The sequence below is a fragment of the Necator americanus genome, chromosome X (genome assembly GCF_031761385.1).
Source record: "Necator americanus strain Aroian chromosome X, whole genome shotgun sequence".
NCBI classification, from domain to species: Eukaryota; Metazoa; Nematoda; class Chromadorea; order Rhabditida; family Ancylostomatidae; genus Necator; species Necator americanus.
Genome location: NC_087376.1, coordinates 14,444,071 through 14,456,456, shown reverse-complemented (window position 1 = coordinate 14,456,456; position 12,386 = coordinate 14,444,071). Strand labels below are relative to the sequence as shown.

General features: G+C 43.2%; 4 protein-coding genes across 5 annotated transcripts; all 4 read right to left on the bottom strand.

Annotated features, from left to right (window-relative positions):
* Positions 1-172: 172 nt before the first annotated feature.
* Positions 173-643, bottom strand: RB195_023087 (uncharacterized protein; the record flags this gene model as incomplete). The annotated part of the gene is made up of 1 exon (XM_064210401.1): positions 173-643. One exon carries the CDS (start codon positions 641-643, stop codon positions 173-175), a length of 471 nt encoding a protein of 156 aa, XP_064066282.1.
* A 191-nt stretch (positions 644-834) lies between these two features.
* RB195_023086 (uncharacterized protein) lies at positions 835-1,155 on the bottom strand (the record flags this gene model as incomplete). Its single annotated transcript, XM_064210400.1, has 1 exon — positions 835-1,155. One exon carries the CDS (start codon positions 1,153-1,155, stop codon positions 835-837), a length of 321 nt encoding a protein of 106 aa, XP_064066281.1.
* A 438-nt stretch (positions 1,156-1,593) lies between these two features.
* Positions 1,594-2,172, bottom strand: RB195_023085 (uncharacterized protein; the record flags this gene model as incomplete). The annotated part of the gene is made up of 1 exon (XM_064210399.1): positions 1,594-2,172. One exon carries the CDS (start codon positions 2,170-2,172, stop codon positions 1,594-1,596), a length of 579 nt encoding a protein of 192 aa, XP_064066280.1.
* Positions 2,173-6,703: 4,531 nt separating this feature from the next.
* RB195_023084 (uncharacterized protein) lies at positions 6,704-10,531 on the bottom strand (the record flags this gene model as incomplete). Of its 2 annotated transcripts, none has more annotated exons than XM_064210397.1 (3): positions 6,704-7,408; positions 7,909-8,014; positions 10,305-10,531. In XM_064210397.1, 3 exons carry the CDS (start codon positions 10,529-10,531, stop codon positions 6,704-6,706), a joined length of 1,038 nt encoding a protein of 345 aa, XP_064066278.1. The 2 variants fall into 2 exon arrangements, with proteins under 2 accessions (XP_064066278.1, XP_064066279.1); XM_064210398.1 differs by having other exon boundaries at positions 6,704-7,201.
* Positions 10,532-12,386: the final 1,855 nt, after the last annotated feature.

Genomic DNA, 12,386 nt, shown 5'->3' with positions numbered 1-12,386 from the left:
TTGGCCGGACCGACGTGCGGGATACACGGATGTCATGGCTCAGCAGGAACATTCCCCTGAATACACCTGCGTCTCTGGGTAAGCACAAGGTCGCTTTTGGTCCGCGGTTAGCCCCCCATCCGCCACCCGAGGACGCACCACGTAGCCTCGCGACTAACCGGCTGTGATCCCTCTAGTGAGGGAGATCCGTGGGTTCTGATGGTGCCAGAATGATATCGGCAGGACAATGATCAACTGCTCTTCGCATAATGACGTCGGTGGCGAAATTGAACTGGAAAGGTCCTGCTACTACCACTTGAATTACTCCAGTTACCAGCTCAAACGGTGTTATATATCTGGCTGCTGTTCGAACTGCAGCAGTTGTGCGTTGATTCATGTCATCAAGCAAGCGAACGAACTTTCCTGGTACTCCATCTGCGCGGAGCGCGTTGAGAAGACGGCTTCGGTGAGGAGAGTCGAACGCGGTTTCGAAGTCCAGAAACGCTAATTGCATTGGCTTCGAATAGCGCTGCCAGATTTCGATCACTCTCCAGACGATGAATGCCTGGTCAGTCGTAGATCGGCAGGGACGAAAGCCAGCTTGCTCGTCGCTCGTTTTTTCTTTGCGATGTTTAATGAGTCGGTCCAGGATAATCCACTCCATTACCTTGTACTTAACACGCGGCAAAGAGATTCCTCGCTAATTCCTTGGGTCCGTGACGGATAACTTCTAGTGGAGGGGAATTATGACAGCGTCTCCACGAGTAAGATATCCTTTCGTCTATTCATACTGAACGGATGATCTTTGTCATCTCTCGAATACCTGACGGAGGAAGATATTTCAGCATTTCTGCGCTAATCCCGTCGTGTCCACCAGATTTTCCTTTCTTTCCATTCTTTTTTAATACAGACTAGAACCTCCGACTCGCTCAGTGGCTCCTCGTTAACTACATTTGTCGGTTTATGAACGTGATCGAGTTCAGGAGCTGACGGCGCTTGCTGGTTCAGCAAGGTCTTGAAGTGGTCCCTCCAAAATGGAAGGGTTGCTTCGCCGACAGCTACTCCATTGGCAGTGTTAAGGACAGGAGAACTTCTTTTCATTTTGCCGCTATACTGTTTTACTAAAGCGTAGGCTTTCCGCGGGTTCCTGTCCTTCCACGCCTTTTCAAACTCCATCGCTCTTGACGTCCACTCGTTATTGCGGTCTTGTTGTAGTTGACAACTTCCTTCTAAGACGCTTTTCCTGGTTGAATTCGCCAGTGCTGTGCGCGACACATACAGAATTGTACTTGGACTTTGTTTTCGCAGATGCAAAGGCAAACTTCATCCGCGGCAACAGAACCATTAGCGTTTCCCTTGCAGCGTCCTGGGTACACTTTGTGAAGGAATCCGCATCGCTAAGCTTCTTCCTGGTCCGTATCCAACATGAATAAACACACGTTAGCGGAATTTTGTTCTCCATTCATCGTCTTTCAGACCTGGCATGTCGATTTTCGGTTGAAGAGGAACTCTTCGGTTTCTCTTGTGGAACCGTATCTTTAAGCTGAGAAGAACTGGACGGTGGTTAGAGTCGAACGCGACGTCCCAAACAGCTCTATATTTTCGCATATCTGACTAAGGAATGTTCCTCGCCAGAACGTAGTCGAGCTGAAGTTTAAGAGTCCTCTTCTTCCGCTTGCGCTGCTCTTCAGGCGTTAAAATGGTTGATCCTTGCCACTTGAGCTGATGGCGTCGATGATTCCTCTTAAACGTGGAAGCTATGAAGAGACCCGTCTGTTCGCATAAGTCGATCAGACGGTCACCGTTGTCCGACGTGCGCTCCGCTGGATAATACCATTTTTCTGGCACATCGGATTGCTGTTCGAATCCCGTCTTCGCATTTGCGTCGATTCCGATAATAACCACCTGCTGGCTTGGTATTTTAGACATCAACGCATTGAGTTCATCATAGAAGGCGTCCTTACTGTTGTCCTCAGTTTCCGTAGGTGCATGAGCACTTACGATCCAGAGTTTACATCCTCTGTGATCCCGCAGTCGTACAAAGGCGCATCTAGACGACGTTGAACCAAATTTCTCCACCATGTTGTTGTAATCGTTCCTCACAGCTATCGCCCAGCCACTTGCTTTGTTCTCATCAGCATCGCCGCAGTATATGGTGTAATTTTTGATGCTGATGACGGGCCGGTCTCTCATGCGTGTTTCCTGCAGTGCAGCAAAAGGCACACAGAGATATTGCAGAAGCCTAGACAGGGCGGCTTATTGGAGTTCACTCGATAGTGTTCGGCGGTTCAGCGTTACGAAACGAATGGTTGTTGCCAAAGATTCCATGCTCCCTTCAAGCAGTTGATCTTTCAGGTTATGGGTTTTGGCGATGTGCTGGACGACAGCACCTTTTTGCAATGTATGGGAATCTTTCGCCATGTAATGGTGCGGGTTGTATAGCTCGTACGTTCCCAATGCGTACACTCGAACGCCTGATTGCGTTTAGTTGAAGCAGGGTCACCACGTGCAGTTAGCAATCAGACTCGTATACGCGACCCCTGAACCCCATACAGAAATAAAAATTTTCTTACAATATTCGTGTGAGAAAATGTGTGCCATTTCATAGATAATTTCTCACTTTACAACTCATGCAGCGCGTTGTGTGTGACAGTGACTTGTGTACTTGTTTAGTTGCTCGCCAAATGGTCCTTGACCACGCCACGCGGATGTAAACATGTACTTCTACACGACACGAACACCAGCGCGTCCAAATTAGGATTTTACCTCAAACTTGGGTAATTAAACCACCACAAACAAATAATGTCATTCACAAATAGTTACGACGATTACATACGAAACAAGCAACTATATGCACAATGAACTGCTGCATGCACTTATCCTTTTCGGTTATCAATAACTGCAATGAAATGAATGAATAAGTGAGTTCAACGGCGTTCTAACAATACTTGAAAAGGATCAAATGAGGTGGATTGCCACAACGCAACTAGTGAGCTTTTTATAGGAATGAGAGGAACGCTATGTTTTTTGTGCCTTGCGCGGCATTTAGATGAAAGCTTCAGATATCGCATTCCTCGCCTATTGATTGACAGAAAACCAATACTTGACTAACAGTTCACAGTACATAATATTTGATACTCGAACAACACTTCACAGTACACAATAGTATAAAAAAAGGGAAATTGATTGAAGTCGATCTTATCGACAACCCACTTGTGTTTTGATTTTTCAGTTTCATCGATTCTTGTTTTTTAAGGTAATTAAAGGCATCACCCCACAAATCTGAGGTGGTGCAGATTTCAGGTGGAGTATTCGTATACAGGATGGGAGACTACGGAGAGGGGGGTGATTCCGTCCATTTCTTCCTAATTGCCGTAAAAAACGGCCCGGAAGATACGACTTCAGTCGTTTTGGCGCACCATCTTGTACAAGAGGTTCGATTGGAGCGCGCCAGTCTTGCGCGGCGCCGCATCTTCCGGGCCGTTTTTTACGGCAATTAGGAAGAAATAGACGGAATCACCTCCCTCTCCGTAGTCTCCCATCCCGTATACGAATACTCCACCTGAAATCTGCACCACCTCAGATTCGTGGGGTGATGCCTTTAAATTGGAGTATCGAGTGGACAAAACAAAGAATTTATGACACATTTTTTTGCATTTAATAATGAAAAAATTATAAATTTAATGAAGAAAAAATTATTGTGGCGCATCGATAAACTTATCGAACGATGGAAGGAACAAAAATGGAAAGTATGTTATAAATTATTTTTGCTGTAGGTCTTTTTCCTTTTTCTTTTCTTTTGTTAAGGAAAAACTGAGTTTCCTTAACCCCACTTCGATTGGTCAACTGCTGTGGGGTCTGTCTTTGACATCTGAATTTCTCTTCCTGACCGCAAAGAACAGCGGCGTTCGGCACTTTCAATGTTACTCTTCTTCTGTATACAACATCAATCTCAGCTTTTGCGGCTCTATCATCTGTTAAATGTATACACAAGATAAAAGGTGTGGAGCATGCTCTATTTTGTACACTTGTCACTCCAATTTAATGATAAAAAAGTAACGCATAAAGTCACTGGCGTATCAATCCACTTGGGATGCACTAACGCGTTTTATTGGAATTCGTAATCGTTGAGGATCTCACAATGAATAGAAAGGTTTAAGGGTGTAGTTCATAAGCGTGATCACGTTCTGTTCAAACTATTAGTTGTTTAGAAAAGGAATGTGAAACTGTCTTGGGTGTACCCGTACTTTAGCGCTACCTTAGTATCAGTACAAGCAACTGATGACGTGTTGGAGAACGATAGTAATTCGTAATTAGCTTCTATTTCACAGGTAGGGCATCATTTGTTGCTTATCTGAGTTATATTAGATCGATTTGGACGATGTTGCATGACGACAGAATTGCTGTCGTTAAATCCCGTGAGACCGGTGCAACTAAGGCTCTTTCTCTCGCCTTTTTTTCTGGATGACTAGGAGGGTTGAGCGTGATCACGTATCAGAAGTAAACAACAGAACCACTTCCATTTACTCATTTAAGGATCTTAGATCGTCAATTTCGTGGTTAATTGTTGTCTGTACTAGTAGTACTTCCATTTGCTCTGATCGTGCGCAGCACTTGCTCTGTGGTTTTTCTTCTCGCAAGAGTGTAGGTGCCATGTGTATGATATCATTTCATACTTCGGAGAGGAAAACCTCCAAGATGAAATTTCCATACCCTCTCAGATAGTGAGGAAGCAAATGAACATGAGTGTCAAAGAGATCGTAGCAAAAGTCCACTTCATGTCTTTTTTTCGTTGCTGGACATCTGAATTTTCGGAATGTGGTCATTTTTGTCTTACGATTAGCTAGAGTTTAAGGGACTAGCAAATATCCTTGCCCGCCTCTGCTGATTTAGCCAAGACTGCTACTCTCTTTCAGGTCTTTGTTTACCGCTTCTCACAAAGGCTAGCGATGACTGACCTAAATTCGTGGTTGGTTGCGCCTCGTGCAGTCCACACTGCTCTGGATTTTCCAGCTGTACAGACACCTTCTAGTGCTTGCAGCTTACAGCTTAAAAACGATCTGTGAGGCGATCATGCTCGTCTTCGATGTTGTCTATCGCGGTATCTTCCCAAAAGTCACCTTACCAAAGAACAGGTGCCAGTAAGTGATGATGTTAGGACCTCGCGACCTTTTACAACAGATCACGAAACGAACAGACAAGACCTCTTACTTCTATGTCCAACGTAGAGAGGAAGGTTTTTAGAATTGCGAGTTTTCAAAGTCCGAAGTGGATTTCTTCACTTCTTCAGGGGCCAGTTTTGATGTTGTAATCAGCAACAATGGTTTTCTGGAAGGTATGATCTTTTCTGTAGAATATCTCTAAATTCATATAGAAAGCTTCCATTTCTTCTTCATTCTAGCTTCATGTTAAACTGTACGCGACGAAGATAGCCGAAGCTTGTGTTCATCCACATCTTACCGTTGGGTTTTCGTTCTATTTGGCACTCTTAGTTGTTCGAAAGAATCGACGTTCATTACCGTACTCGTTTTGACGAATACACCAACCCTCAATTCCACTACTGTCCCATGTACGTGCGTCGTAAGTACAGGTCATTATCCTAGTCCTTTTCCGTGTTGGCAACCCATATTACTCCTGTAAGCCCGTTTTTCTTGGCGCTGCTGCACCAGGCGTTTCTGCAGAATAAGAGGAGTTCATTGTTAGTGTGTTGAATGAGGATGGTTACATGAAGCTTATTCGTTGGAGGGGACTCCAAACCTCGTCTCTTGCGTCTTCCGCTTTCTTCATTGCAGGCTTTGGAGACGTGTGGGATGCAAGGTATTACAAATCAATCTTGGCACAACGGATACAGGGAGTTCATCCCCTGAATCCCAGCAGAGAGTCGCTTTTGCTCCGCGGTTAGCCCCTATCCTCCATCTGGGGACGCTCAATGTAGCTTCGCGACTAACCGACTGTGATCTCTATAGTAACACAAATCCGTGGGAATTTTGTGATATGCTACTTTTAGATTTTCGTACAGTACGAATTGTACATGTAGTTCCACATAATAAAAGAGCAGTGTCAACACAATACTTGAAATACAGCGATCGATCGCGAACTGCTAGTTTCACTTTAAATTGGGTAAGGTGGTTAGAAATATGTAAAGCTGCAATTCGTATAGTTCGCAGCTTGACTAGCAAGTAAAGGCAGCTAGCTTGTCATAGTGTGAACGTGTCGAGTTTCTGAAGTCGCTACATAAAAGAACAGGCGGTGCATTAGCTAAATGATTTCTGTTTTCAAACATCTCGTTTATAACTTCTAGAAAACATCAAAATCCCAGCGTTTAATATTCCAACTACAGTTATTACTCGCCAAAGTATTAGGGTGTTCGGAGAGTATCTGCTCAAATACGGCAAAATTTCAAAACAACACAACTTTTTAACAACATTTTATTGTTCGACGAAATAATCTCCATCAACATCGACAACCTTCTGCCAACGTCTCACAAGATCACGGATTCCTTTGGTGTAGAACTTCGGCGACTTGGAGGCGAAGAAAGCCCGAAGGTCATTTTCAAGGTGGTCACGATCATTGTAACGCTTCTCTTCCAGGTGATGCTGAAGCGATCGGAAGAGGTGGTAGTCGCTCGGAGCCAGGTCCGGGCTGTACGCTAGGGTGCAGTAGAACTTCCCATCCGAGCTCCAGAATTTTCTGAGAAGTCTTCCTCGCGATGTGAGGGCGCGCGCTATCGTGCAGCAGGCGAACGTTGCCGAGCTTTGGGTGCTCCTTGTGGATCTTGTCGGCCAGTCTTTGCAGTTGAGCGCACTAGACCTCCGCAGTAGCTGTCGTGTTGTCCGGCAGCAGTTCGAAACGTTAGATTCCATGAACTCCACCAGACGCTAAGCATGACCTTCTTCTCATGGATTTCACCTTTCACGAAAGGATACGGCATTTCATCGCCAGCGCACGTTTGTGGGATGTGGTTGACGTAGAGGACCCATTTTTCATCTCCAGTGACAATGGTGTCCAGCCAGTCGAATCTGCGGCTTCTAGAGAGCAGCTGAGTGCAGATGTCCAGGAGTCCTTTGCGGTTACCGTCGCTGCATGTGGGAGCCATTGACCGAGCTTTTCCACCATTCCGAGAGTTTGCAGTCCATTGCTCACGATATTGGTCGACCGACTCGACTGTCGGTCGACTAGAACGAGGCTCATCTTTGAGTTTCTTGTTTCCGGCTTTGAAGCGCTGGAACCAGGCGCGCACAGACCGCTCAGAAGGGGTTTCAGTGCCGAATACCTGACTTAGCTTTCGATGGGCTTCAGCTGAGGTGTGGCCAGATTCGAACTCGTAAAGGAGTACGTGTCGAATATGAGTGGAATGTTCGCCATTATAGGATGAAATAGTCAAGGAAGAGGGGGCCAGGTATGTTATGTGTATACAAGCGGTAGTGCCCTTATATAATACATTTGAAACGGGAACTTCCAGAACATCTCAAAAAATCTGCGCTACTGCGAAATTTTCGGCATGTTCTTTCCGAATACCCTAATATTATTGGACTTCCAACTCTTACTAGTTCACTTTTCTATTACATTGCTTTTCTTAAGTCTACTCGTAGTCATTCTAAAATGATAAACACGGTCTTATGACCTAGCCCAGAATTCGCACACGACATTAACGCTTATAGAAGAGGGATCAGGTTGAAGAAAATTGTGGTAAACTTTTGAAAAACTCTTTTGAGAAAGTGGTTTAAGAAGGAAAACAGGATAGAGAGGAGGATGAGTTCCCGAAAGCAAACCTAAGGATTAACCTCCGACCAAGTGAATTGTGTGCCCTTACAAAACAAGGACATGCTAACAGAATGCTAACTGTGAACGTACTAACTGGTGGTAACTTACTTAAAGACGGCGTTTGCGGAAAGTTTCTTCATTTTGTTTAGAGTTGTTTTGTCGTACATGTTTTCGTAGAAATTCTGCCCACTGGTTGTGAATGTTCCGTCTCATATTACTGGACTTCTCGGAGAGTTGCGCCTTTTCACCGTTGTCAAGTGCGTCTAGACTCCTAAATACTGCTTGCACTTGAAAGATACCTACGAAAAAGCATCCACAATTCCGTTACCTTATGGTACGGTTGCAAGTTCACTTCCCATCGGATTATTCCAGTGGCTGTGTCTGATTCTCCAAAACAGTTTGGTATCTCATCAGTTTTATCTTAGTCGATGATGCTGCGTATGATTAGCGGTAGGTAAGCAGAGTCACCTATTTAGGTAAATCTCTTTAAGATATGCAGCATTGCTAATTTCTCCGCATGATCAGGACATGCTCGAAAATCTGCCGGGACACACATCCGCACTTGTGCTCAGCATTTGTTACAGATATTATACGTAGATGACCCTTGCATCATTACATCTACACAGCCAAATTTGTATTCATAGAACATGAAACTTATGAAGGACCCAAATTGTGATTGATTCGTTCTTAAGTCTAAATATAGTAGATCTACTAGGAGAGACTGCCAAAGCGGCAAAAAATCATTGTTCTGTATGATATACAGTCGATGCAAAACCTGCTGCGTCGTGGTGGCGCGTTGTACTCTCGGCAGAGGCGTGTGCTGACACGTCTCGTCGTTAGATACCTGCAGCCGGATAAATGTCTGCATAAGAGAGTCATAGAGTAGGCAGATCTTAGGCTGGCTGTGATCACTAAACCACGCAATAACGTAACAGCGTAGAAAATGAAAATGCTAAAAATGAAGCAAAGGTATAGCAAATTTGTACCAGAACAAAATAACATCAGAAAATATAAATGAAGCCAAATTCTAAAATAAAAGTTTAGAAGTGTAGAAACGAGAACCTGGTCGTTGGAGGACGTAGATTTGTGATTGAAAAAAACCAAATAGAAGATATAGATACATTTGTATTTATGCAGAGTATTTGATGCATATAAGATACTGCAATAGTTTGTAAAAGTTCCAATTTGTTTGTTTTACACAAATAAAACACTATTATTTTCTATTTTTGGCATTTTGTGTGCAATCGTTCGATGCATCTCTATACGGAAGTGATACTACAATACTGCGATACCCGCTACAAGCTCCTAGCGACGTACTTCTCTCTCTTTTGTCGTTTGTTTTGCTGTTAGGGCATCACTAAGATTTCACTTTGTACTTTGTAGTGATTGAATTCTTTTTTCATTTCTTTGTGTAGTGTAGCAGTTAGAAGTTTTACTGCCTGCACATTCGAGGTCGGAGGTTCGAATCCGCCCTGCTCACCAAGCCTTTCATCCCGCCGGGGTCAATAAATTGGTTCCATACTTGTCTGGAAGGATAAAAACACTGACTTTGCGCATAGGCTAGCCCTCGCAAGTCATTGTATAAGTCAGTTACACGTTCGTGAACCTCAAACGATTCTGAATTGAAGTGAACTTGGTGGCACATCCCAAGCGCATTGATTAACGCCAGACTTTTTATCCTTTACACTTTATTCTTTGTGTAATTGTGTATGATTTGCGTTGTTTTACAATCGAAGGTGTAGTGAACTCCAAAACATCTTAGCGGAAGCACGGTATCTGTGCACAATCACATAGGAAGTGGGTCACAAACCTAATTTCTACAAATAATACGATTATGCAAAAATGTAACAGAAGTTAAATCCCTACGAACAAAGATCTTAGAGGCTCCATAGAGGCAGTTGTTTACACACAATGTTGACAGTGCATGTTAAGATTCGCTACCAGTGGGCCATTAATTGACGCTGGGAGCAGTGCTGTAATGTTATAACACAGAAAGTAGTCATTGCGGCACCAGTAGTTCTCTTTAGCGCTCCCGCAACCGTGTCTGTATGCGCTAATAGATATTAACACAACGTAGACAGAGGTGGCAGGAAACCTTGTAATGTTACCAGCGTGAGCCGCCAGCCTCGCCGTTTTCACACGCTGGTAACACTATTTTTTTGAGCATAAATATTGGGTTGTTCGGATATAAACGAGACTTTCGACTCAAAGTTTCAAACATCACAAGATTTTTTATAACAAGTCTTCATTCCAAACAATATTCTCCACAACTATCAACAAAGCTTCGCCATCGATCATGCAGGTTTGGATGCCGTCCTCAGAGAATTTGGTTGGCTGTGAGTCGAAGTATGATGCGACCCAAGATCGGACTTGGTCGATATTGTTGAACTTTTTCTCCGACAATCCGTGATGCATCGATCGAAATAGATGGTAGTCCGAAGGAGCCAAGTCCAGACTATACGGCGGATACGGCAAAACTATCCAGCCCAACTTCGATTTTTTTTTATTTACGGACAGCTTTATTTTCATCACTCAGCTTATGAGGAACCCATTTGCCGCACCGATTTATCTTCCCGATTGTATGTAAATGCTCGTCAATTGTCGAATTCGAACATCCGAGCTCTAGGGTAAGTTTTTTTGTAGTTTGTGTCGGATCAGACTCTATCGCCTTCTTCAGTAATTCGTCGTCTACCACTTGAGGACGACGTCGGTGTTCTTCGTCTTCTAAGCTCTCATTTCCATTTTCAAAGCGTTGAAACCATTTGTAGCATTGACTTCGCGAAATCATATCTTGAATAAAATAAAAAAATAAATAAACAAATCTTTATTTTTATGAAAAAAAGATTTTTATGAAATAAAAAAAATATTACAGAAATCAAAAATAAATAAAAAAGAAAGTAAAATATACAGAAAAATGCCAGGACCAAAATGGAACCAAGACTGTCCAAATTGCTGTTCGAAATTCGTAAAGTTTCGAGAGTCTCGTTTATATCCGAACAACCTAATAGTAATCTGAGAAAGCAGCGCGTGCTTAACAGCATATAAATACCAAATTACAAAACAACCCTACATATTGTCCTAAAAAGATCCCAATTTTTTCGCCATGTATAAAAATTGTAATCAATGTGTCAAAGAAAATTAGCTGCCAAGTTTCCAATCATGTTCATGTACCGAAAACATCAATAATATCGTAGATTGATAACTGGAAATCGTTTTCTGTGACACCAATATTAGCAATCAGGAATCCCACGGGTTTCGCTGCATTCCGGAAACCTTAAGCGGTAGAGGCATAAGGTACCATACCGTCTCACCTTCTCTCTCACCTTTTCATCACTGTTCACTACAGTAATTTTGAGTGTGTTGCTCCGTCCTCTCGCAGCGAAAGCGCCAAAAAAACTGATGAAATCGATCGTTTCTGGAAGTTATCATCTATGACCCTCACATATTTGTGATCAACATCATCGGTTGCTTTTGTGAACTTCCATCCAGTTTCATGTGTAACGGAGAAACTCGATCATTGCACAATACAATGTTTCGCACTTTCCTCACCTTCTCTTGCTTCTCAACACTGTTCACTATAGCAATTTTGAGCGTGTCGCTCCGTCCTCTCGTTCAAACGTTGTTTTCGTCCAACAAATCTAATCACACACTCTAACTCGAAATCCCGCCTGTGCGATATACAGTGCAAAGCTCTAGTTGTCAGCGATAACTTAAGAAGCAACCCAAGACCTCTTTATTATCATTCATGGCTAAAGTACTCTCGATCTCCTATCTTTGGCTGAGGAATTCGCTTCGGACGTACGGACAGGCGGGCAATTTTACGCTTCATATAATAGTGGATGATTATGCTTAGTGGAGACTTAGGTTTCTGCAACCATCATAATAATATGTAGTGCTGAAAATTCATCTCTAGCCATTGATAAATGTGTAGTGCAAGCAATGGCTATTATTATGCTCTTTCATATAATACGTAATCCAGATAGACCGTTGTGCACTAGCAATACCAGAGATACTGTTGCCATGAAAAGTAATTCAAGTGCAAATTTTAGTAACTCTTCTGCAAATTGTAGTGTTCCTCGATAAGCTATTCAAATGCGAGCATCTTCGAAGAAATAGTAAAGCCGTACTAGTAATCTTGCGCAATAATTGCAGGAAATCTCAGATTTTTTTGCCTTCATGCGTTGCAATAAATACTAGTACTTTGCAATAAATGCCTAGGAAAACATGGAACCATGACAGCAAAAATCTTTTGCATCACGCTTTGGACTTAATTGTGCCCTACGTACCGATATAATTCCTACGCTCCCAAAGCATACGCTTGAATGCCTGATTACGTTTAGTTCAAACGACCGTCGCAAGCAAGTGACAGTCAGACTCAAATACAAGGCCCTCGGTCCCTAAAGGCAGCACATAACGAATTTGCTGTTGTGAGAGAGTCCGCGGGAAAAGCTATAGAAGGTGTTGTATATTGTGGAATCTGGGGTGGTTCCGCTCATCGCCTCTAATCGCCATAAAAAAAACGGCGTGGAAGCCGCTTCATCTCCTACGAGGTACGCTAGAATGCACTCCTGTGCACACGTTATGTTTTCTTATATTCATGTTTTCCTGACCTCTACCTTAATTTATTCTGATGAAAAGCGCGA